Raw genomic sequence first — 26,001 nt, 5'->3', positions numbered from 1 at the left:
ACCAAATGGATGGTTGAGATTCCTTGTTGGATGGGTACTAATTTTGACCATATCTAGGGTGCAAATTAGAATTTTTTTTTCGTAGGATTGATTATGAGGATGAAGAGAATGTGTGTAAAATTTGGGGTCATACAAATGCCAAAAATATGGTTTTCTAGAGGGGTGGTTGCATTATACTACTATACAACCGATATATATATATATATATATATATATATATATATATATATATATATATATATATATATATATATATATACAGAGGGATTATACAGACACACACACATATACATATATACTTAAGTATTGTATACTTTGAGACCATTTATTTTTTGTACAAAGAGGCCAAAATCAATTTTAGCTATTAGATGTGAAATCTAATAGAAGAAAGTGCCACAACATTCGAGAAATTTTATTTTGGACTTTGTGCTTAAACAATGACACATTCTGAACCATCTGATTTCAAATATAACGGTCAATGATGATTGTGACATCCTTATATTTTAATTTTTTGATATAGAACATTTTAGTGTTATGATTGTGACATCGTTATATCAAAAAGTAAATGGTCTCATTGTATACATTGTAGTTCCCTAAGAAAGCATACCAATATAACAACCATCAAATTCTCAAGACGTAAATACGGACATACTATGTGACAACTCAATATGATGCATTTCATAATGATCCCATGTAGATTTGCATGTCGAATAAACAAGAATGGTGCACATAAATGAGCCTGGTTCCATTCAAGTCCTAGTTGAGGCTCTCATTCCGGAACAGGTCCCCAACTACCTCTGGCTCGAGGTAGACGTGCTTTTTTTCTGCGTCTCAATTTCTTGGGTGAAGGGTTCCCCCTCCTCTCCTTGTCATGTTCAGGACCACAGTATTGCTGGTTCAAGACCACGATACCCCATTCAGCAGGCTGTGGAGGAGTGGACGATGGTGATTCGCGGTAGTCGATTAAGAAATCCTAGAGCCCATAAGGACTATAGGAAACCACCCTGTTGTGCCCCTTCACAAATGGAGATAGTCAACGGTCCCTAGCAGGTGGGCCACGCGTCAAACATTCCAATATCAAGTCGTTAGACGTCCAAAGAAATCCATCCAGCTCGGCATACCGCGAGGTACAAGCTTCAGGGTACCTACGAGCACCGCCGTACAAACCCACATGGCAGCCACCAAAGCACCTAATAATGGGCTTCGAAGTGAAGGAGTGGCTCACACGTGCTTAACCGCTAGACCACTTTCCACCTACCACCCTACTGCCTCATCAGGAGTTTTGACACGTGTTCACACATTGTCCTCTAGCCCACCCATCTTGTCAACCCCTCGCGATAAAGACTCTCTATCCTACGATGGTTATCAACTCAAGCCCAGCCATCTCGCGACCTCCTCAAGGATAGGGATCTCTTCATCCAACGGTGGATCTCACCCCATGTTCACCTGCTTGTGATCTTTGCCCTCCCTCCCATCCTACCCCTCAGCTTTCGCCTAAGGGCAAGGGTAACCCATATCCGATAGTCACCCCTAACCCAACTCAATCTGGTCTTAGCCTTGTACCCTTCCTCGACATGCCAAGCTGCGGGCCTTTCCCAGGGTCTTCCTCATCTGCAGGCACTCCCTCTGCGGCCTTCTCTCTACATGTGGCTAGAGCGCAAGATACCGCTTTGGCCAACCCTGCACCTTCACAGACTCTCAGTTTGAACCAGGCAATCTCACCTTTCTTGTCTATCTGAAAGTTTAGAACTGAAGCTCTGTGTCCCTCACCCTCTCTCCCCTTAGAGTGCCCATTGGAGTTACCCTCAATAGCCGTCGAGAATACCTCGGCTGTAAGGGACTGCTCGTGGCTTATCCTGTCTCACGGATCGCCTAGCCAGAAGGGTCCCTTCACCCGGGTTGCACCCTTTGCTTCTCTCTCTCCTCTCATCTCTCCATCTGGTGGCCAGCAGGGTCCCTTCACCCGGGTTGCACCCTTTGCTTCTCTCCCCCAAAACCCCCAATCCTACCCCTTTACGCATTCTTACCCCCTCCCCCCCCACCCCCTTTTTCTGAGTTACCCTCCAGAAAAAGCCCTCGCCCTTCCACCCTGTTTCTTGCACTTACAGCCCTCCACTCTGTGGTGTTCCCCCTCGAAGGGGTCTACTGACTCTCCTCATTCCTCATGGCTGTCCCCCACGAGCTATCTGTCTCACTCAGTGGCTTAAGATGACTCCACCTTCTTCTACGACTTGCATTGTGCACAAGGTGACCTCAGGAGGTCATGTGTGTGATGGGCTCCAAATTCGATGGCCCCACAGAGACCCTAAAAGACTTCATCATTGCTGATTTAGTCTCATCCTCCATAACAAAAAAAAACGAAAGCAAAAGGGAATTGGATAACCTGCTAGCTTTTGGAGTCAACTATGACACTGGCCATTCTCAATCCCTTACCCCTCATCCTTCTTCTCTGACCCACTTAACCTCGGCAACCCTGTCTCAACCCCCTTGCTTCTCAAGGAGGACCCAAATCTCATCCTTCTCCCAGTGAAAGTCTTAATGTGGAATGTTTATACCCTTGGCCACCCTCAAAAAAAGAAGTGTGGTCAGAGAACTGTACGCTAAGCATTCCCCCTCCCTTTTGGCTCTGTGTGAGACCAAACTACCATTTCCCACCCTTTCGGATATTTGAAGCATTTGGGGCTTCAGGCCCTGCACGTGGACTGCTCTTGAAGAGCAAGGTGCCTCGGGTTGTATCTGGATCCTTTGGGATCCCACCCTACACAATCTGCAAGATTCTAATGTAGGCCTTTTCTCAGTTATGGTGATCCTGTCCAAGGTTTCTAATAGACTACACTGGAAATGCACTGTGATCAACGGACCTAATGCCGACAACCGCAAGCCTTCCTTTTGAGCTGAATTACAAGCCATCTCCACCAGGTCCAGCCCCTTGGTGTTTCGGGGGAGGGGGGAGAACTTCAATGTCACACGTTGGTCTCATAAGTGTAATTAAAACCACTCCATATCCCTGGGTATGGTGCAAGTTTTTGATTTCATGTCCCATAACCACCTAATCGACATCCCCTCCAAGGAGCCCAATTTACTTAGTCAAATCATTCCATAAACCCCTCTCTATTTGAGCTTGATCGCTTCATCATCTCCCTTGATTAGGATCACACTTTCCCAGGCATTCATTCGACAGTCTTACCCAAAACAACCTCTGATCATCGCACTATTTTGCTCGATACTCAAGGCATCCAGTGTGGCCTAAAGCCCTTTAGGTTCAAATCATGGTGTACTAAGGAACCCAACTTCAATCAATTTGTGGCAACTTCATTGAGCTCCTTTGTAGTGCAGGGTTGGTCAGGATTTATGGTATATAGAAAGTGGCAAATGCTGAAATCCAACTTAAAAATTTGGAAGGGCCAACACCCAGGGAATTTTTGGGCTAGAAAGGAGCCTTTGATCCAAGACATTCACTTTTGGAACACTGAGGCGGAATCTAGATCTTTGTTACCAGCTGAACATGAACAACGAGCTAAGGCCAAGTTTGACTGCCACAAAACTCTCCATAAGGAGGAGGTTTACTAGGCGCAAAGAGCAAGGGTCAAATGGCTAAAATTGGGAAGACTTAAATACAAGCTACTTCCATAAGATAGCTAATTGTCGGAATAACGAAAATGTCATTACCCATCTCAAGGTCAATGATGTGGTCCTAGATCAACCCCATCAGATTGAGCGCACAGCAGTGTGCTTCTTCTCCAATTTGTTCTCTTCATGTCATGGCCCAAGACCCACTATGCACGATTTAGCCTTCCAATCCCTCACTCCTGCTAATGTGACATGGCTGGAACGTTCATTCACAGAGACTGAAATTTTGTTGGCTGTCAAGGATTTGAGCCCCGACCGAGCTCTCAGCTCAGATGGCTACCCTATAACGTTTTTCAAAACCTACTGGGAGCTCATCTGCCCTGATATGTTGGAATTCTTCTCAGAATTTCACTCTAGTGGGATCATCAATAAGGCAAGGAATGCAACTTTCCTCGCATTAATCCCCAAAATTGAAGGGGCTAAAGAGATCAAAGACTTTAGACCTATTAGCTTGGTCAATAGCACTTACAAACTATTGTCCAAAGTCCTTGCTTCCAAATTGAGGGCTGTGCTGGACTAGGTCATCTCTCCCACCCAAGGCGCATTCATCAAGGGCTGCCAAATTGTGGATGGGGCTCTTATCGCCCATGAGTGTATCCACTTGCTCTTCATCGAAGACCCTGGGACTAGTAATAAAACTAGATTGGGAAAAAGCATACGATCACGTTAATTGGGATATTTTAGATGAAACTATGAGAAGGATGGCTTTTGGGCCCAAGTGGAGAGGGTGGATCAGAGGATGCATTTCTAGCCCAATCTTTTCGGTTCTTGTTAATGGAACCCCAAAAGGTCTCTTCTCCGCTTCCAGAGGACTCCGCCAAGGAGACCCATTATCGTCGCTCTTGTTTGCAATCGTGGCTGAGGTCTTTAGCACCTATATCTCGCGGCTCTACCAAGCAGAACTGTTACGTGGATTCAAATCTAGTAATCTGGGCCACCATATCTCCCACCTTCAATATGCAGATGATACCTTGAGTTTTTGCGACGCTTTGATTCAGCAGGTTGATATTCTTAGGATTTATCTCAAGTGCTTTGAGATGGCGATCAGGCTTAAGGCGAATCTCAACAAGTCCAAGATGATGGGGGTCTGTACTAACCCCCTTTTCATTCAATTCCTAGCCGATAGCTGGAGTTGCTCAGTTGAGAAGCTTCCCACGTCTTACCTTGGTCTTCCTCTTTGCCTTGGGATGCCACGACTTACTCAATGGAGCCATATCGAAGGCAGGAAGAATAACCCTCATCAAACCACCTTTGGAGAAAGGCGATCAGATTCAAATGCTGCTATGGGTAAGATCACAGGACTCCTAACTACAGACCACTGGTGTTATCTCTGGGGATTTGGTGAGCAATTCTCGAGGTAGATTCGCTTTTGCCCTAGAGATGGGACAAGGGTATTGTTTTGGGATGATAACTGGGTTGGTTGCACACCTTTGAGGGATAAGTTTCCTACCCTCCATCGAATAGCAAGTGACGCATGTTCAACTGTGGCCAATAATTTTGGGTTTTCGGGTTCTCTTCGAACTTGGTCACCAAATTTTAGGAGACCCCTCAATGACAATGAAGTAGATAACTTCGAGGCCCTGGTAAAAGTCCTCCACTCAGTATTCCTTCCTGCTTTTGGGGTAGACTAGATCATCTGAGAACGTTCCCCTAATGGAATTTTTTCAGTATTCTCTTTCTATACCATCCTCACGTCAAACCCCATAGTTGTTGGCCCTAATCCCTCTCTTTTATCTAAAGCCTGGAACCAATTCTCGCCCCAAAGGGTATTGACGGTAGATTTACTACAAAGGAGAGGATTGCAATGCCCCAATAGATGCGCCCTGTGCATGGAGGAGGAGACTAATGCTCATCTACTCCTCCACTGTGGGGTTGCTAGAACCTTATGGACCTCTGTTTTGGGCCTCTTTCAGTGGTACTGGGTCACCCCAAGCTTTGTTCCCCATCTCTTCCAAGCCTAACCTTATTCGCCTTGACCTAAGGCAGGCAGAGAACTTTGGTAAGCCTCTGTCGTTGCCATTTTGAAGGTTCTATGGATTGAAAGAAACCACGGGATGTTTAGAGGAGAAAGAGCTTCGACTACGGCTTTGGTCAATAAAGTGACAACCCTTGTGGCTTTTTCGACTTCCAAACACAAGCTATTCAAAGACTTCCCAGCCACTAACTTTCATAGAAATTAGGCAAACCTCCTTCATGTGGTAAGTCCCAAAAACTCACGGGCAGCTGTGTCGAGACCACTAGAGCCAGGTTCCATCCAGCTAAATTTTGATAGTTGTTCCTTGGTAATCCTGGCCCTTCGGTTGTGGGTGCTTTGTTTCGATCCAATGAGGGTCATATTTTGTTGGTCTTTTCCTGCCCCCATCAGATTAACTGATTCTACTTTGAATGAAGCCCGTGCCTTGTTGAAAGGATTGCAAAGTTTTGATGGCAATTGAGGTTCCTGTTTGGTGGTCGAATGAGAATCTTAGAATGTTATTTGGTGGGCCTCCGGCCTATCTCCCTGCCCTTGGCATCTAGACGATATCTTTGATAAGATTTCACACCTGTCGCGAGGTATTTCAATCTCATGTAGCCATGTATTTCGGAAAGCCAACTCGGATGCAGACCTTTTGGCTAAGGAGGGAGCCCAATCTAACAACCTAGCGTCTAGACGATATCTTTGATGAGATTTCACACCTGTCGCGTGGTATTTCAATCTCATGTAGCCATTTATTTCGGGAAGTCAACTCGGATGCAGACCTTTTGGCAAGGAGGGAGCCCAATCTAACAACCTGGGGGTGCCTTAGTCATTTTTTTTAACCTGTCACAGGTTCTTTTATATTCTTGTTTGAACCCTTCGGGGATGTAATGAGTACCCCTCTGGGGGGACTCACTTGACTGTATATCTCGATACCATTAATACAATTATAGTTAACTCTTCTCAAAAAAAAAAAAAGAGCTGAGAACTTAAACAAATATTTCAGTCACAAAAAAAAAAATAAGAGATCAAACACATATCAAAGAACAGCAACTAAGAGCAGATATTCCACTCATAACATATAACATTGAACATGAAGACAGGAACACACTATACAATAAACAAGGGCAAACTTGGACAGGTAGAGATTGTATCACATTTTGAGAACTGAATGTTTTCATTGTAACATGGAAACAAATTTGATTTAACAATTGCAATTAAGCGAGCCTTCAGCACATGGCACATGGTGTTCATGAGATGATGCAAATGTCATGTATAGCCAAAAAAACTCATTTCAACACATAATTAAAATTCATCTAGGACTGAAGATAACACAAATTGCAGCAATTTGCTGCATTGCGTGAATATGAATGGTATCTGATGCCCTTTGTATTGTCCTTGTTTAATGAGGACCAATTTTGTTGCCAGTACGGTTCTCAGTGGATGTATCCCACGCAGATCATCCTAATAGTCAATAATGTCCGCTGTATATAAAGTTGCATGGGCTCATTATATTGACTGCTTGGAGTATTTCGAGTTGAGAGCAGCCGAGATGCAGCCATAAAGCCGCGTTGACCACCCTGACCATGCGTTGAGATGGAAGCCGATTCTATTCTTCCTGATACTTTCTATCTTATATCGATACCAGTCATGTATGGCTCCTCGTTTATATTTAGCTGTACATTTGTCAAATCATGACACACTAGTAAATAGCATATACATTATCTAGGTGTCAATTAGCTCAGGATTCATGGAAAGTTTTGGTAAAGTCTTACATTGGCTGCCTACCTAACACAACCCACCTCCTTTACCCGGGCTTGGAACAGGTTAAGGAAAAGTTTAAGGTCCTCACCCGCCTTTAGACAAATCCAGGTGTCAATAGCTCTTTAAGTCAAAATAGCAATAATCTGATGTGCCAGGTAAAAATAGTAAGGATCCAAGCTAGTCATGCAGGCTACCTCTAAATCTTTCAGAAAGTTCAGAGCTCCATTTCCTTAACATCATAATTTATCCTCCCAAATAACAGAATTGAAAAACAGGTCTCACATTCTCAAAGCTCCCTGCTAATCTAGTGTCCCTCATTGCTAGCACTGCTTACAGCCCCAAAAGATCGCACTAAGGTAGGAATTTTCAATGCAAGAACCCAATATATTAAGACAGAACATAGTTTCATACACTTTCCCTAATAATCCTTGTTCGCTCCAACCACCACATGTTTCTGGAAAATACGGAACTTATCCAGAAAAAGGATTCTCTTCATGGCTTAAACAGAAGGAAGACCCTCAAAAAGAACATTTGCATGGCTGCATAAGCACCCAAAATTTGAGCACTCGATGCATCTCTATCAGTACTGAAGACACTCGCACAAACATACCCTCTGTCCAAATCCAGATCATGTGTGGAGTATTGAAACGTTGAAGTTCCTTTTCATGTAAATGCGTAAATTGCAACAGAATACCAAACTATAAGAATGATAAAGTGATTTCTTCAAGACCAACATCAGACTTGGAAACTCAGTGCAAAAAAGATAGTTTGAAGGTGACACATCACACACAATATAATCATCTAATTATGGGAAAGTGTATAGGAAAGAAAACTTGCAAAGGACACATTTATGATGATATGAATTAGTCATGGAATTTATGGTTCTACCTCAAAACTAGCGGATAAAAACTCACAAAAACAATGCAAGAAAGTTTATATGCTCCGGTGCTCTCTTTTGTTCTCGCTAAAAACAACAACAAGAGGAACAATGGCAGTACTTAGAGATCCAATTTGCAGAATATTGCATCAAGGAACAATGGTCTTTGGTTAATGAAGGTTTGCATAAACATCACAATGATACCCACAAGTTTATTGTAGCTGAGATGAGGATGTTGAGATGAATGAGTAGCAAGACAAGAAGGGATAGCATTAAAAATGACTACATTGGGGAGAACTTAGGTATGGCTCCAATAGGCGATAAGATGAGAAAAAATAGACTTCGATGGCCTGGCCATGTGCAGACATACCCAGTTAAGCACTAGTTAGGAGTTGCAAATTGGTTAAGTGGAAGGCTCAAAAAGGCAAGGGATGGAGTAGGCTCAAAAGGACTTGGTTGGAAGTAGTAAGAAGAGATAGGAGACATATGGCTTCACTGAGGGTATGGCCCTGATAGAGCAGAATGTCAGATCAAGATTCGTACAAGCGACCCCAAATAGGTGGGAAAGGCTCTCATGATAATGATGATAAACATTGCAGTGATATTTACAGACGCAAGGTTATTTATCGATTCCAATTTTCCCAAGACTGGTTTCACATACTGAATAATTTATGACTAGGAGTAGACAAGAATATTGTAGGGGCTCAAAAAAACGTTTGCCGGCAGAACAGGGTGGTGACCTAATGTGGATGGCAAGCATAAGTACTCGTGTAACCAGATTAGGTATCTGTTTTTCACACTTCAAACAGGACATAAATAGAAATACTTAGAAATCCAACATACAGAAGGCATATCAACAAAGCAAAAGAATCCGATTTACACAAGAAAAGCATCACACCTTGCACTTCTACAGAATTTCCAATCATTAAGGTACCAATGCTTCTTCATCTTAGTGAAACAGAAGATACAGTAAAAATCATTTCAGATCAGACCACCCCAGTGCTCTAAAAGGCCGACCGCCTAGGCAGCCCAAGGCCTAGGCAGCCTGCCCCTGGGCAGCAGCCTAAGCACTAGGGCACCCGCCTAGGCAGACGCCCAACAAATACCCTTGTTGAGGGCATTTTTTAGTTGTTTTTTTTTCTTTTAAAAAGGGATAAAGGTGAGTTTTAGGTTCATTTGAAACCTAAACCCCATTATAGCCTATTTTAGAGAGAGACAAACCTCAAAAACTAGTGTTCTATGATTTCCATAGCATCAAAGGGTTTCTCAAAGTTACGAGAAATTGATCTACACATCACCCATTGAGATTAGATTTAGTTTTGAGATTTAAAGGGTTTTTTATAAGCTTTTGACCTTAGAAAAAATATCAAAGGTGGAAATTTGGAGTTCGAGCGATCAAAGTTGATGAAATATTTTATTTTTTACATTCCTTGTATTATTTCGAGATGTCTTCTTCGGGATCTAATCGAAGTGGTGATCCAGGATGGAAATATGGCTATAACCCGAATCCTTTAGATAAAATCACAAGATGAAATGATTGTGGCAAGGATACAAATAGGGGCATAAACCGGTTTAAGAAACATCTAGCCGATATCAAGGGGGATGTTGTCCCATGTAAAAACGAGATAAAAAAAATTATGACTATTGTAAAAAAGAAAAAAGAGAAGAGAGATACATCCATAACAGAGATGAGGTCTAGGGTTCGGGTCATGGGTGTCAAGAGGTAGAACAACTTGCCCTATCCTAAACTAGGGGGAACGGAAATGGAGTTGTACTTAATTCTATTATATATTGTAAAAAATTTGTAGTTTTGTAGTATTACTATTATATATTTAATTATTTATAATTAAATAATAATTAGTTTCATTTCATTGTATTAGATTCATATAAAGAAAAGGAACAGGCTTAAATCAAAGACGCTCAATGACCTAGTCTATGTCAAGTATAATCGATACTTCAAGGAGAGGTTTGTTAAGAGAGATAAGAGAGACCCCTCAGATCAAAAAATATGGATAATTCTATGTCGTGGTTGGTTGATGATGATGAAGCCAAGTGGCATGAAGGGTTGATATAAGATACGGTCATGGAGGCCTCAGGGACATCAGCCGACCCTCCTAGGGCCAGTAGATCCTCTTCCAAGAGGACGAGGAAGGAGGAAGAGGATGAAGCAGAGGCAGATTCAGAAGAGACAGAAGAGGACGACCATTATGTCGAAGAGGGAGATGATTCCAATGATGATGGCTTCAACTCCGATGCATATGATGCAGATGCAGCTGACCCTGTTTTTTCTAATGATGAGTGATTGAATGATCACGGATGATTGAAGACTCTTTTGAGTCTTCAAGTCTGTATTTCTTACATTTTTGTTTTCCTCGTGTAATGTGAATCAGTAACTTTGGTTTGGTTTGTAAATTTTAAGTTTTAACTATGTGGGAGCGTGGACTATGGATAATTCGATATGGACTTATGGAATAAGGAGGAGTATATATGCTATGTGGACTTGTAGACTATAGACATTTGATCATGTGCCCTAACTCTTATCTGTTATTTCTTATTTTCTTTCATTTTCTTGATAATGAATTGATGTCTTGCATTCTTGCTAAGTTGCTATCTTGAATTATGGACTAAAATATGCCTCAATATGTATTTTTTAATATGTCTCAATTTGAAATGCATGGATTTATGGATTAAAATATGTCTCAATATGTTTTTTTTTATTTTTTACACAAAATCTAACCCTTAAAACAACTTTTCTTTATATTGGGCCACCCAGCGTGTTTTGAAACACTGGACCACCCATATGATCCAGAGGGTAATGGTCCACAAATTTTAACTCGTAGACCTGGTTCATCACGTAATGAGATTAGATTACTGGACAATGAACATGAAAGTATATTGTTTAATAAAAGAGGTAATAAACAGAGTTAAGAAATACACATGTGCAAGGGAACATTTAATGTGCAGCTAGCAGTTTACACTGGACAAGATATCTTACTAAAACTTTTGCTCGTGTAATTGACTTTGTCTTCGAGTCAATAACATAAATCTCCTCAAAATCAAGAACAAATTCCCAGTCCTTCAGCCGTCGATTTCGATAATGCTTTGTCAAGAAGATCTGTTGGACACCAAATTAAAGTTCAAGGAATGCATTAAAAGAAAAAGTAAACCACTTTAGGGGAGGAACGTTCTTTCGAAGTAATGTGTTTCACATTTGTGATTTACATGCATCACATAATACAACCTCATAATAAATTTCATAAATGCCAAATTAACTTTTTCCGCCATTTACAATTCCTACCTTTATGTGAACCATAAATTTATCGATACTTATGTATAAAAAATGTATACAAAAAGGGCCAAGTTATTCATGCAAGGGTTTCTCTTTCTTTTATTTCTTTTATTTCTTTTATTTCTATTTAGCTTTCATTGTCATATCATCCTCATCATCATCATCTGATCCTTTTTCCAAATATTTGGGGTTGGCTACATGAATCGTCATCTGCGATTCTGCTCTATCAAGGGCCATACTTTCATTGTCCTACATGTTCCCTATTTAGATACCTGACCACTTTTCCATGTCAATGTTCATTCCATTGAGCTAACGCATGAGATAAGTAAATAGAGAACAAGTGACACAACCTAAGAGGCACAGATAATGGATATAGGTACTAAAAAAGACACAGGAAGCAGGTATATGACTCAGCCATTCCAAAAATCCAGGATATGGTTAGAGATACAAGGATCCTATCTAACATATATTGCATATAAGGAATACAAATTCTTACATGATCTAGATATATATCGTATTAAATATCACATTATCTTTAGGTCTATGAAACTATTCATTTCGCTTTAGCACTATAATATGAATGCAAATACTATGCTCCCGTGGGATGATATTATACATCTACTCCCTAGGTCAGAATACTTAGGAGGATTTTTGTAATCTGAAATTTTGGGATCCACCAAAGAATCACGAGATGATTATTTTCAAAAGAATAAAATTTGAAGTTTGAGTTTTTGATGCAGGGGGAAATAAAACCAGAAAAATAACAATAAAAAAAAAAAAAAAAAAGGTAGAGAGAATATGCCTTCTCTCAAAGGTCTGCAAGGGAATCCATCCCAAAATAATCTCTTTACGAGACCAAATTTTATTAACTCATTCACCACCTTTACAATGAAGGGAAAGTCCTTTTAAATAGATCAAAAAGAAAAAGAAGATAAACAACTAACTTTCCTAGTTTATTTCCCTTAACCTATTTTCTCTCATCCCTATCTTCTCTCTCTTAAATTCACGTGCCACCCACGTTTTACCCATTGTTGAAAATATAAACCCCCACGTTTTACCCAAAGCTATTGTTGAAAAGATAAACCCCCCTATATCTAACCTTATCCTATTTATACTCCTCAACTAACCATATTTAACCTTATCCTATTTAATTCCTAAATTTAACCTTATCCTTTTTACATTCCTTAACTAACTAACTCAATCCATAAATATCAACTCACGTACAAACTCAATGCCCTCCTATCCCTGTGCACCTCCAAATTTAAAAGATAAACTCAAAAAATAATAATAATAATAATAAAATTGTAATTTGAATTTTGAATTTCTTTTTTTCGTTGCATCATTCTCTCGGGGTTCGGAGAAGCTCAACCTTGAGCTTATCGAACTCAAATCTTTTAGGAGCCTTCTCAAAAGTTGGTGATGAAGTCCCACCATGAGCCTCGGTATTTTACCTTCAATTTCTTTAAGACTGATGTAAGACTCTTTGCTTGCAAATGTGTTCCAAGAGTAATTGTCGACTACGAACTTGGGTTGATTATTCCTAATTAGGAATGGATCCAGCTCCAAAGAAGCACCATATCAAATCGATGAACACTTTTGACCATCAAATTTTGGGAGATCGATTTTAATATCAAAATCTCATGGTTGTTGTGTAGGACGTGGATCTGTCCTGTAAATTTCTTCATTACGCTTGAAATCAACATTCTCAGTTTGTTGTGGAATTACTGGTGCAAGATGAATGTGGCTAGGAGCACCTTCTTTACGATGAAGATTATTCTCCAACCGCTGCAACCTCTGATCCAACCATTGCATCCTCTGATTCATCTCACGTACTTCAGTTCAAAATCCTCTAGGCGTTGAATCCTCTGATTCATCCTCTGATTCATCTCACGTACTTCAGTTCGAAAATCCTCTAGGGCTTTAGTGAAAATTTCTCCCCAACGATCATCCATAGCTGGAGAAGGATTAGCTTGATTCGCTTTGGGTGGCATTGTAAACTCTGAACCTAACTTGCTTCTCCGGCTTAGCTTGCTTCACTTTTGGTAGCATTGTAAACTCTGGACCTAACTTGGTCTGATACCAATTGATGCAGGGGGCAAATAAACCAGAAAAATAACAATAAAAGAAAAAGAAAAAAAAAAAAAAGGTTGACCGAATATACCTTCTCTCAAAGGTTTGCAAGGGAATCTACTCCAAAATAATCTCTTCACGAGACTAAATTTTATTAACTCATTCACCACCTTTACAATGAAGGGAAAGTCCCTTTAAATAGACTAAAAAAAAAAAAAAGATAAACAATTGACTTTCCTATTTTGTCTCCCTTAACCTATTTTCTCTCATCCCTATCTTATCTCTCTTAAATTCACGTGTCACCCACGTTTTACCCATTGTTGAAAAGATAAACCCCCTGTTTTACCCAAAGCTATTGTTGAAAAGATAAACCCCCCTAGATCTAACCTTATCCTATTTATACTCCTAAACTAACCATATTTAACCTTATCCTATTTAATTCCTAAATTTAACCTTATCCTATTAACATTCCTAAACTAACTAACCCAATCAATAAATATCAACTCACGCACAAACTCAATGCCCACCTATCCCTGCGCACCTCCTAATTTAAAAGATAAACTCAAAAAAAAAAAATTATAATAACAAAATTGCGATTTGAATTTTGAATTTCTTTTTTTCGCTGCAATCAGTTTTTTACCACTTAGGTCTCACACTCAAAAAAACTCCACGGTCTCTATTCAATCTTGAGACATTGTTTATTACAAGTGCAAAGAAAGTGCAATTAGGAAATTTTTTTATTAAGAATACTCTATGGGTAGAATAGATTACATCTACAAAAATTGGGGTTCTGAAGTTAATCCTAGAGTTGGTTTTGCTCAAGGGCATAAGTAGACAATATACTCCGGCAGGAGAATAAAATTTATGAGAATATAATATTGTCCTGCAAATTTCTATAGTCTGCTTTTATGCTTTTTTTTTTTAATTTATATAACAAGTATCCTATTTGTATCAATGCTATGTTGATGAACACAGGTATGCTAACACACGGAGCCCCTCATCTTTAGGCCTGCAAAGAGTATCGCAGACCTCCAAAGGGAAATGATGTGTTTCAAGCATTTTATCATCAGTCCAACTACCCAAGGGAAGTCCAGGTTACAGGAAACAGCAACAAAAAAAAAAAAATCAGTAACATCAAAACTACAACAAGGCTATAACATAAGATGCACAGATACTTCAATTGGGAGCCATTTTCCATGTCAAAAGCTCTAAACTGCATGTACAATAAATATGAAAAAGATGTAGTTGTGTCCCCAATCACATGCATCCATGCATTATGGTTGCCAACCAATAATTGCTCTGAATTGTTCTTTATCAGTGGATTCATGAAAGCCTTTGAAGTTCCCACTAAAAGAACATGTAATCATAAGGTCCTTTAAGTTATTACCACCCATGAAGACACTCTTACTGCTCTACAAGTTTATAATTTATCAATGAATTCACAGCTATTCATTACAGACATTCCCGCCCCCCTCTGGCAAGTAGTTTGAGTATTAAATTGGAGTGGGAAAAGGCTGATGACCATTTGGACAGGGATGTCCTTGACGAACTTTTCTTTTCATCATTATTGCTGAGATATTTGCCAGATCCCTTGCTAGGTTGTACTGGGAAGGTACTCTTTTTGGCTTCAAAGCTCCAAAACTTGGAGAGTCCATTTCCCACCTCCATTACGCGTATGATAACCTTGTCTTTTTTGCAATGCTTCTTTCTCCGAAGTCAATAACCTCTAGGTTTTCCTTCGCTATTTCAAGCTATCCACTAGGATTAAGGTCAACCTAGCTAAATTCAAACTCCTAGGTATTGGGGTCACCTTGATGCTATCTCCAAATTTGAAATCCCGAATAGGATGTAGAACTAACTCTCTGCCTGTCAAGTATCTGGTCTCCTTCTGTGCATTGGCAATCCCACAAGACCCTTTAGGACCTAGTCATCAAGCGCCTTCAACGCACATTGGGCCTATGGGAAGGTCGTTTCCTCTCCCTTGGATGTCGGACCTCATCAAAGGCACTCCCATAATATCCCAATCTATTTCATGTCTCTTTTTCTTATGAGAGCCTTGGTTATTGTTACCACTGACCACCTCATGAAAGCTTTCCATTGGTCAGTTGATACCTCTAAACACAAAATTTATCTCGTAAAATGGGATAAACTTTTCTACCCAAATCCTTAGGGGATCTAGGCATTCCTTATCTAAAAAGGATGAACCTACCCCTTACTAGGTAATAAAGATGGTGGCACTTTGCCATCCACCATCAACTCCTGTGGAGATAGGCAATCCTCCACTAGTACAGCACCGGCCAACATGGATGGTTCCGCTTAATAGACCTAATCAACACTGAGTGTCTAGGCCTATCAATAGAAATTTCTGGCTTCCAATAGGTTCAAAGTTAACCACAGAGATAAGAGTGTTTTTTTCAGTCCAACTACTAAATAGGACACCAAACACACAAAATTGTATGGCCAGATTTATTCCTAGTGGAAAACCTACCCAATGCCATGGTCTCCCAATGCTTGGCCTTGTCCCTGACCCCATTGGTATGGAACCTTACCTTTAGAAGACCGTTCTCAGATTTGGAGACGGAAGATTTTCTTATGCTCCATAATATGTTGCAATATTTGTTTTTTACTGGCTGTGGTTTGGACCGAGTCATCTTGACTAATTCTTCTTCCATAAAATTCCATGTTTCCTCTTTCTACCAGTCCATCTCTTCGACTCCCCCTCACCCCTCCCCTACTAGCAAAGTCTGAATCCCTTCTTTCCTACCCAAAATCCAAGCCTTTAGCTGGAAGATAATTCCTAAATGCAGCTACTTGTGCTCTGAAATAGAAGAGACCCATTCCCCTCTCTTTCTTTACTGCAGGATTGCATCCTTTATTTGGGAATTGACACTCAAGAACTTTAACTAGCATGAGTGACCCCAGAATCAGTTGACCAACTCTTTACCTCCTTCTTCCCGCCATAGCCCAAGCTTGAGATCTTCCTTTGGAGAGCTCTAGTTATGGCAATTCTCTGGACGGATGGACCATTTGGTGGGAGCATACTCAAGGATCTTTAGAAGAAAATTCAACTTGAGCATGGCTATTGCAGATGCCACTTGTAACCTCACTATATTTTGGGCATCCAACTTCAATCCTTTCAAGCATAATCCCAAAGCATACTTCTTCTCACATTGGGTAGAAATAATCAAGTTTAGATCTCACAAGGCCACTCGCTCCTCGCAGTAAGCCGCACCCTCCAAGGGCTCAACCAAATTAAACATTGATCGTCGCTCCCTCAGAAATCCAGGACCTTGTGGTTTCAGGTGCATCTTCGGAGATAATGACAACAATGCCATTGGTTACTTCTTCGGATTCCTTATGGCAACTACAATTAGGCAGAGGCCAAGGCCCTGCTTGAAGGCCTTACACGGTTCGACCATAGTTGGGGAGAAAATGTTATAATCGAAGGACAGAATGCCAATGTATTTCTTTGGGCCAACACGGAGTCAATGTCCTTGGCACCTCAATTTTATTTTTCGCTATATTTTTTATTTAAAAAGGCCAGCCTTTCGTCATATTTGGTGGGAGGTTAACATGGAGAATGACACTCTAGCCACGCAAGGCGATGCCACCTTGGGCCCTCTCTAATCTTACAATTTGGTTTTTTGTTCATCCGACTTTTAGTCTTTTCCACACTCTTTCTCCATTACTCTCTCTCTCTAACCTACACCCTTCTTTCTCTATGTCTCACCTCTTTTCTTATCTCTCTATCTTTTTCTCTATTTCTTCTTTTCTTTACTCTGCACCCCCCCCCCTCTCATTTTTCTCTTCCCCCAAGGCAGTTTCTAAGTCACTTCTATTCTCTCTAAGCACTCAATTGGTGGGTTGTCCCATCTCACCCCCGATCTTCATTTCTTTCTCTCCCCCTCTCCAGCCCAGCTTTTTATTACATATTATAGGTTATTCCAAGTTTGGGACCATCCCTATCTCTTCCCTACCTCTAATGGATGAGTGTCCAACTTGTGGATGGCCTCCACTAGATATTTTGATGTTTTCTCTTCAAATCCTTAGTGGCTGAGCACCCAACTTGTGGGTGACCTCTATGTATTTTTGCCATCTACACTTTTTTTGCCTCTGTTTCTTTTCTATTAGCTTTGTTGTCATTTGCATAGACCACCTATGCAAGTGGGATATCCTCTGTTTTATCTCCTCCCCGCCACTTTTTTCTTCTTTTTCCTTCCCCTTGACATATCACTTTAAAAGGGGGCGGTGTCACTTTAAAAGGGGGCGGTCATCGATTCCTTACATTTTTTTCTCTCTATTTATTCCTTACCTTTTTGTATTAGAGCACCCAGCATGTGGGCTACCTTATACTCACCTCTCGTGAGTACTCTTCATAATTAACTACTTTAGTGTGTGTACATATACATATGTATGGATAACACTCACAAACACTATGAGAAAATTTCTACAGTACTTACTCATGGCTCATCAACATCCAAAGTCCATCAAACAGCTATGATTATCTAATAGTATTTGAATTTTAAATTTTTCTACATATCTAAGTTATCTAAAATTTGAAGTGTGTTTACATCTAACCAACTCGCACAGATATAAAATATCAAACAAAATATGTTTTGAAAATAAAATGACAAAAATTTCCCTGAAATATTTGTAGTAGTTTCGTCATTTTTATTGTTTGAATTATTTTTTTATCTTTATTTAGGTGTGCCACATTGAGATGCACAAGCCTACAAAATTTAAGGTTAATCTGATTTATAAAAAATTATTAAAATTCAAACACTATGAAATAATCGTGACCCTCTGATTATGGACTTTCAACAGTGATGAGCCATGAGTAAAATATTGTCGAAGTTTACTCATGCATGTTTTTAGGTGTTTTCATATATATATATATATATATATATATATATTTATGTGTGTTTGTGTGCGTGCACGTGCATGTGTGTGTGTGCGTATGTTTGTGTGTATGTGTATGTGTGTGTATATAGTGTCACCATTTTCAAAAAAAAAAAAAAAAGACTTTTTATTAATGTATTGTCGCTAGATGCTAACTAATTCGTCAAATTGAAGTGACTTCTTTTATCACCATCCATGAAAAGGAGGACATTATCAGTGAATGGTTAATGGGAAATGCATGGGCAACCAATTGGGAATGTCATCCATGTCCAAGCTACTTCTCAAAATCCTGCATTACTAAGCATCATGCATGTTGCATTCATCATTATTTGGTAGTTCGAAGGAGAATATGTTACTCCACGATGCACTTTATTGCTTTTATAGATTACATACGATTCTTGTCTTTGATCATTACAATGATACATGTGCCCAAAACTCTTTCTCCATTGCAACATAATTGTTAATATGTTAAAAGATCATCATCATCATCATCATCATCATCATCATCATCATCATCATCATCATTATCAGAGCCTTTTCCCAACTGTATGGGATCGACTACACAAATCTTGGTCAGCTCTTCTGCTCTATCAAGGGCTATACGCTCAATGAGGCCATAAGTCCGTATATATTTTCTCACTACTTCCAACTATGTCATTTTGGGCCTACCCTTAACCCTTTTTGAACCTTTCACTTAAATCAATTCGCATTTCCTACCAAGTTTTGTACTGGATCCACAATGCACATGGTCAGCCCACCTAAGTCTACTTTCTCTCATCTTAATGGCTATTAGAGCCACAGTTACGTTCTCATAAATGTATTCATTACGAATTCTATCCCTTCTTGTCTTGCAACTCATCCATCTCAACATACTCATCTTAGCGCATCATATGGGTATGTTGTTTCTTGACCACCTGACATTCCCTCCCATAGAGCAAAGCTAGTCTCATAGTTGTCCTATAGAACCTCCCATCAGCTTCATTGGTATGCGGCAATCACATAAAACTTTGGTTGCACATCTTCCCTTCCCCCACCTAGTTCCAATTCTATATGCGACATCTTCATCAATCTCTCTATTTTCTTGAATTATCGACCCAAAATATCGAAAATGCGCTCTTTCTTATATTTCTTGATCGTCAATCTTAACTACTTCCTTGTCTCTACTCCTATAATTACTAAACTACATTGCATATACTCTTAGTTCGGCTAATTTTAAAACCTTTAGATTCTAGAGCATACCTCCAAAGTTCTAACTTTGTGTTGGCGCCACTTCGGGTCTCATTGATCAAAACTATGTCGTCCGCGAATAAAAAAAGTAAGAGGATAACATATTAAAGGATCAACAACTACAAATAAAAATAGTAAGAAAAACAAAAATGTTGAAAAAGAAAAATATGGAATATAAATAGGGAAACAAGAATGGGGAATAGACAACAAGAAGCAAGTTTAAAAGACAAAGTGGAGAGATCTACAAGATTGGAAATGGAAATAAAGGCAAAAGATTAATCTTCACATAGAAGAGAGGTTTCATCCAGTCTTAAAACATAACAAACTTCAAATCAACGAAGTGAAACTGGCTACGCTTCTAAAGAGGGCACTTCTGAAGCCTCTTTTCTATTACAGAGGGCAATGGCTTCAATAGCAAAGAATATTATCACATAGCCAGGTAACGAGAAATAAATCAAGGAATTGGTTTTCACCTACAAGTTAACACCACAAAAACATGACAAAGAGAAACAAGGAATATGGTAGGAAGCTCTATAGTCCCAAAATGATGAAAGTGATCAATCAGCCACTAGATACACCCTCTTTGGATTCTCGAATCTGTAGTGCAGCCAACAACTACAGATCTTAAGCCCTTCACCTTCCAACACAAGATTGTACCTCTCTTGTTATACAGAATGGATGCTCGCCATGCAAACGGCAAACTTCTCTCTCAAATACAATGGGGCTTGATCCCTTTGGAACAAGACCCTAGCCTTTGATGCCCCACAAAAAAGGTCCCCGGGAAATGGGGTGTAGGACTCCACCAAAACTATGGCAAGGACTATGGCCACAGAAAATAACAAGTCAATCGCACAAACAAGTGGAAACATAATATGCAGTCCAATACAATATAAAAGGTATAGAGTTTCTCTTAATCGTTTTTTGGGTAAATAGAGTTTCTCTTAGTCCTTTTGATAATTTATATTAATAGAAATAAAAATTGCAACAAACATGCAAAAGCACATCCCAATAGGTGAATATAGAGTAGTAGAGGCGACACTCAACAAGCTCAACATCAGACAAGTTATGTTTGTGTTAGCAAAAAGGCCAGTTATCTCCTAGGCTCAATTTCATTCCAATGGATATCATATGCACACAGTTGATCAATTACAATGCCCTGAACCAAAGAATTGCCATTTACAAGACATTGTCTAAACAATATGTAAGATAAGATATCATATTCAGATTCCAAGGAAGCACATAATATGATGCCCATACCTTCATGATCCCTCTTTCAGATTTATATAGCGGATCCCGAGGTCCATCGATCGGTGGTTCAGTAACATGATAATAAGCATAATCACTTTTTGAACAGCGGATGTACTTCATCATGAAAAAGAGATTAAACAAACATAATATCAGATAGAGGTTAAAGGATCAAGATTAAGATAACACACGCAAACTTCAGAAGTTCCTATGCAGTATATAGAAACATATTACATAATAAGATAGAGTTCAACATTCCAGCAGGGGGGAGGGGGGAGGGGGGAGGGGGGAGGGGGGGGGGAAGGAGGGATTCAATGATCTACATAAGCCAAGATGTGGCGTTTGTGTTTTTGTTTTAGTTAGTTTCATGACGCAAACATGGGCTACAAGCCCATTGTCTTACACTTCCCTATATACTTGTTATTTTTCACCCTTTTATGCCTTCTATTGGCTAGTTCTAAAGGATAAATTACTGCTTTGGAAACATTCTCCAGTGATGATATTCCAACTTTCTTGCATTTGGATCATGTTCGAGAGATAGAGACAGACAACCACTGCTCCAGTTTTTTTTCTTGATAAATAGCTTCTGCTTCCATTTTTATCACATTTCTATGCAGCTTTGCAATATGGCTTTTTCACTTCTAGAGAGAGTCAATAGCTTCATAGCCATTTCAAACTTTTGCGCTTAAGGGATGCAATCTTGTAATGTAAGCAATGTTAAAAAAATTGACTCGGCCAAGGTACTCGGACCCTAGCCGAGGCGAGTCACTCGACCGAGTCCGAATAACTTGGGCAAGTCCAGCTCACTTTTTTTTAATGAAAATGAACATAAAAATTGACATATATACATATTTAGTGACAGATTTTTCAATCAAAGCGTTGAAAGCAAGTTGGTTAGGCCGTTTAAAATAAATTTGGTCCTTCGCAGCAGGTTTCAGGTTCAATTACTGTTGGGTAATTTTTCTTTTTGGGGAACTCTCCTCGTACCAAAAGAGTCTTTCAAAATAAAAACTTTCAAAAATGATGTTTCAGGGGGGGGGGGGGGGGTTCGATCTGCAAGGAAACTTCGTCACCGCTACCCGTGGAGCCATTTAATCATAAACAACTAAAAGTCGCCGCATTATATAAATAAAAACTTATAAAGTTGTTGGACACCCTACTCGCCCAAAACTCAGGTCACCCTTAGGGCGATTCCGAGTTACCCAGCCGATTCCGAGTGACGTCGGCCAAGTCTTAAAACTCTGAATGTAAGCATGCAGAATTCGTGAGATTTGTAGAATGCTAAAGGGTGGAAAATCATAAGTTATGCTGAGCATGCAGAACTAGTGAATCTTGTCAATAATACCAAGGAATTGGTTTACAATCATGCCCACCTCCTTTTATGGGTGCAGTACCAGACTACCAGCTACAAATATACGATTTATGCTATTGTCATCACTGTAGTTTTTGTCTCAATGAAACCATGGAAGTCAGATTTCTGGTACTCAAATGTTGCTTAAAGCAAAGATCCAACAAGAGTTCCAGGGAAATGCATGAAATATTAGGTGATGAGGCTAGCACTGCCATCATTCATAGTTTCTTAGTCGAACTACTATTGCAAAACCAATGAGTATGGAAGCCCAACGCATTCTCCACAATCTCAATATCATCCATCGACTGTGAATGGAAGCACCTATAAGACTAATGGGTCCTTCTAAATGTACATAGCCACAAATTTCACTAAATTACTAAGCACCAGGCCACATCGAAGTAATGAAATTTCTCACTCGATTAGCTAGAGTGAAAGGGTTCGGAAGCACCACCAATGGTTTAGAAACAACTAGGCACCTAGCTTATTTCAATAAAGAAAAACAGCAAAGAAGAAATGAAGAGTAGCCAGCTTTCTCATTACAGAGAAGATTTGAAAAGAACTCCATGTAAAATGTTCAATCCGAAAATCAAATGGCAGTAATGGCATAATGTCAACATGTCGTTCATGCAACAAACCAACATGGCTAGCTAGAAAGCAAGCACACATACAAGTTGTCCATGTCCCCAGAGACAGGTAGCGACTTGATACATTTAAACCAGCCTTGTTTGAGTTATAGAACGATTAATATGTCCCCAGGATGGCACACAGTATATCATGGAATCATCTTCAAGTAATAATGAGGTTGAATAAGGGCTCCTTTCCAGAATTCAATGTAAATTTTATGATATCATGGAAGTTAAACTAAAGTTGATTGTCCTACCATGGAATTGAAATTTCCAATAATGCTCATCTTCAATACAAGTTCTTGGTCCCCAAAATTATTCCTTAAAGCACAATCCCACATGCTGTAGCCTTTTAATCGTTTCAATATGTCATGGAGAATGTAGAAAGAGTAATATGATATTTCAGTATGGTTTTAAAATAACATAGAATCTTCTGTAACCTTCCTCCTATACTGTACAGCATTCAGAGGACTTTTAATGAGAAAAAGGCAGGTTTATACGGTGCTTCCCAACTAAGGAAAATGTTAGAGGACTTTTGAAGCCCAGTTTTGACAAAGCTTTGTGGAAAATCAAGAGACAGGAGTCCATCTTCCAAGTCGAGGCATTCTGTGCAAACTCCAAAGAAGTAAAAGAACTACAGATCATCTGTTTTTTAGACTGTAGAGGGTTACATCTTAAAAGTTCAACATTGTTTCACATAATTCTCCCTCCATACATGCTGCGGCTCTTAAGTTTGTGTCCCTAGTTGTTTCAAACAATTTGGGCCGTTTGGCTCAAGCACAGTTGCAGGGTTTTGAAAAGCCGAGCTATAGTTGGGGTTGAGAAACTTATCTTAACTTTCATCGTCACTTGGGCAAGGATCACAAAGGAGTTTCTGGTTTTCTCTTCAGGGAACTTCATGCGGCCGTTGGAGAGTCACAACTCATACTAACTGACAATAATCCCAAGGTCAAGCCTATGGCTTCAATGGGGTAATCAAACTAAACTTTGATGGTTAGTCCTTAGGCAACATGAGAGCAGCACATATAGGAGGCCTCTTTAGAGATAGTTCAGCCCATTCCACTTTGTTTTTCATGTGTCCCACTGCCACTGCCAACCCACATTGGCTGAGGCACAAGCCCTTATAGAAAAAAACTCTTCAATAGTAGATAGGGTCAGTCTGAAGTGGACTCCCAAAATGTAATTCATTGGGCAAGATTGCCATGGACATTGCGTCCCATTTGATAGAGAATCTTTGAGATCACTAGGACTGTCTGTCTTCATGCATGCCTGGATAGAGGCTCATGAGGCTGTGGACACCTTAGCAAAAGCAAGTGAAACCACCACAAACTTGATGACATGTTTTGGATTTCCTTTCCTTAGAGAATTCTAGTTGTAAACAATATATGTTTATGACTTAATACAATACAGTCAATTTCATAAAAATCAATAAATGAATAATCTAGGGATGCCAAATGTCAGGATATCTTTGTTTACTATAAATGCCTACTACTATGGCGTCAGTGTTCTCAGGGCATGATGTTTGCTGTGACAGCTGAGAAGTGAACCCACTTCAGGTTCCTAAATACTTGCAACTCATCAATCAGCTCTAATTGTTACTAAGGAGGATCGGTTTTCAAATCAATTCATACGCTCATCAATCTAGGAACTATCCTTCGCAACTTGCCAGTAAACTTGAAAATTACATCATGACCTTGATATAAAGTATTTGACATAACCATAAGATACTGCCATAGTTTTAGATAGCCAGCAAACCACATTGTTTCTTATATATCCAGGGCATTTAAAGTTCTAAATGATGTATCAGTTATCGTCCAGACCTTTCTTCACAGTCCTTGAGTGAAATAATTTGGCATTGTGGTGGCCACCTGTCACCGGAGATTAGATGGTTGACATTTCTTGCATGCCATTTCTCCCCACAGACGTTCTATTGTGCATGAGGACTTATTATGTACCAAACATAATTAAACAAACTGGTGTGTTAACAATTGATGACTTAGGTTCGGACTCGTCCAAGTCACTGGGATACGGCAACATGCCCGGCCGATTTGAGAAAAAGATACCTTAGTATTTCCTCAGAGACTTGGACGAGTGTTAGTGAGAGTCAGCCAACTCTGACCACTGACTACGGGTCAGGACCCTGGTGGGTCTAAACCCGAGTTTTTTGAGTTTTAAATCGTTGAAAAAAAACTAATTCCTTTCAAACTTAATTGCGGACATAAAAAACAATATTCCAAAATTTTCCTTCCCCATGAACAAATTTGCAAAGATCTTACCAAGAACATACTTCCACCTGGTTAGGATAATATAAAGTTTCAATCCAGACAATTACCATAATCCAACACTAAATAGAAACTCTAGTCGTTTGAACAAATTAGTTTGCAAGTTTCGAAACCTTAAAACAAATCAAAAAGTTTAAAAAATACCGCCACATCATATTGCTCTTAGAACTCTATATTAATCCTCTAAGTTATAGGCAGCTCTAAACCCCAAGTAGCAACAATATGGTGAGTTGGTACAAGCATAGGCTACCCCTGTGGCTCACATGCAAAAAAAGTAATGCTCACGGCATAGACTAAGTTTCAAGGGTGATAATGAACCAAAAAGTGTCTTGACAAAGCACATTAGCATACCCATTTACATGTTTTCCATATTCCACAAGAGCACACGGAAGAAGCATTCAACAGGAGAACATTCAAAAGTAAATTATAACAAAATGGCCAAATTTACCTTCTTGGGCATGGGCGCCAAGACCCTAGGAATCGCATACACATCTGTGTCTGGAGGAGTGACATACATCTACAACCATCATCAGAAGCAATTGCAAACATTAGCACAAGGTGACAAAGCTAAACGAACAACTGCTCAAAACAGCCCCATCACAAACGTCATAGATAGTGATTATATATAATTGAGCACAATAAGGTTTCTCTAAGACAGGGAACCATAAGAACCAGAAATAACACTGTAATCGAGCATAATTTAATAATCAAACCAAAACAAGAAGAGTGGAAGCGATAAATCAGAGATTAAATTTATACCGAAATATAGAGAAAACCCTAGTCCCTA

At 39.7% G+C, this 26,001-nt stretch overlaps 1 protein-coding gene across 4 annotated transcripts in view; it reads right to left on the bottom strand.

Moving 5' to 3' along the window:
- The window catches only part of PTAC6 (plastid transcriptionally active 6), a 29,631-nt gene that overhangs the window by 2,639 nt on the left and 991 nt on the right, over positions 1-26,001 (bottom strand). For 2 of the 4 annotated variants that reach the window (XM_011625185.3, XM_006827315.4), the window contains exons 2-4: positions 25,663-25,731; positions 20,971-21,075; positions 11,224-11,343 (exon numbers count right to left, since the gene is read on the bottom strand). In XM_011625185.3, coding sequence (XP_011623487.1) covers positions 11,224-11,343; positions 20,971-21,075; positions 25,663-25,731 — 294 coding nt within the window. The remainder of the gene's footprint in view (positions 1-11,223; positions 11,344-20,970; positions 21,076-25,662; positions 25,732-26,001) is intronic. The other 2 variants (XM_088862516.1, XM_011625190.3) reach the window with 1 other exon arrangement.

Source organism: Amborella trichopoda, chromosome 3, assembly GCF_054954075.1.
Source record: "Amborella trichopoda isolate Santa Cruz 75 chromosome 3, AtrichopodaSantaCruz75HAP2 v2.0, whole genome shotgun sequence".
Lineage (NCBI taxonomy): Eukaryota > Viridiplantae > Streptophyta > Magnoliopsida > Amborellales > Amborellaceae > Amborella > Amborella trichopoda.
The sequence above is the reverse complement of the archived record's forward strand: the minus strand, read 5'-3'. Positions and strand labels throughout refer to the sequence as shown.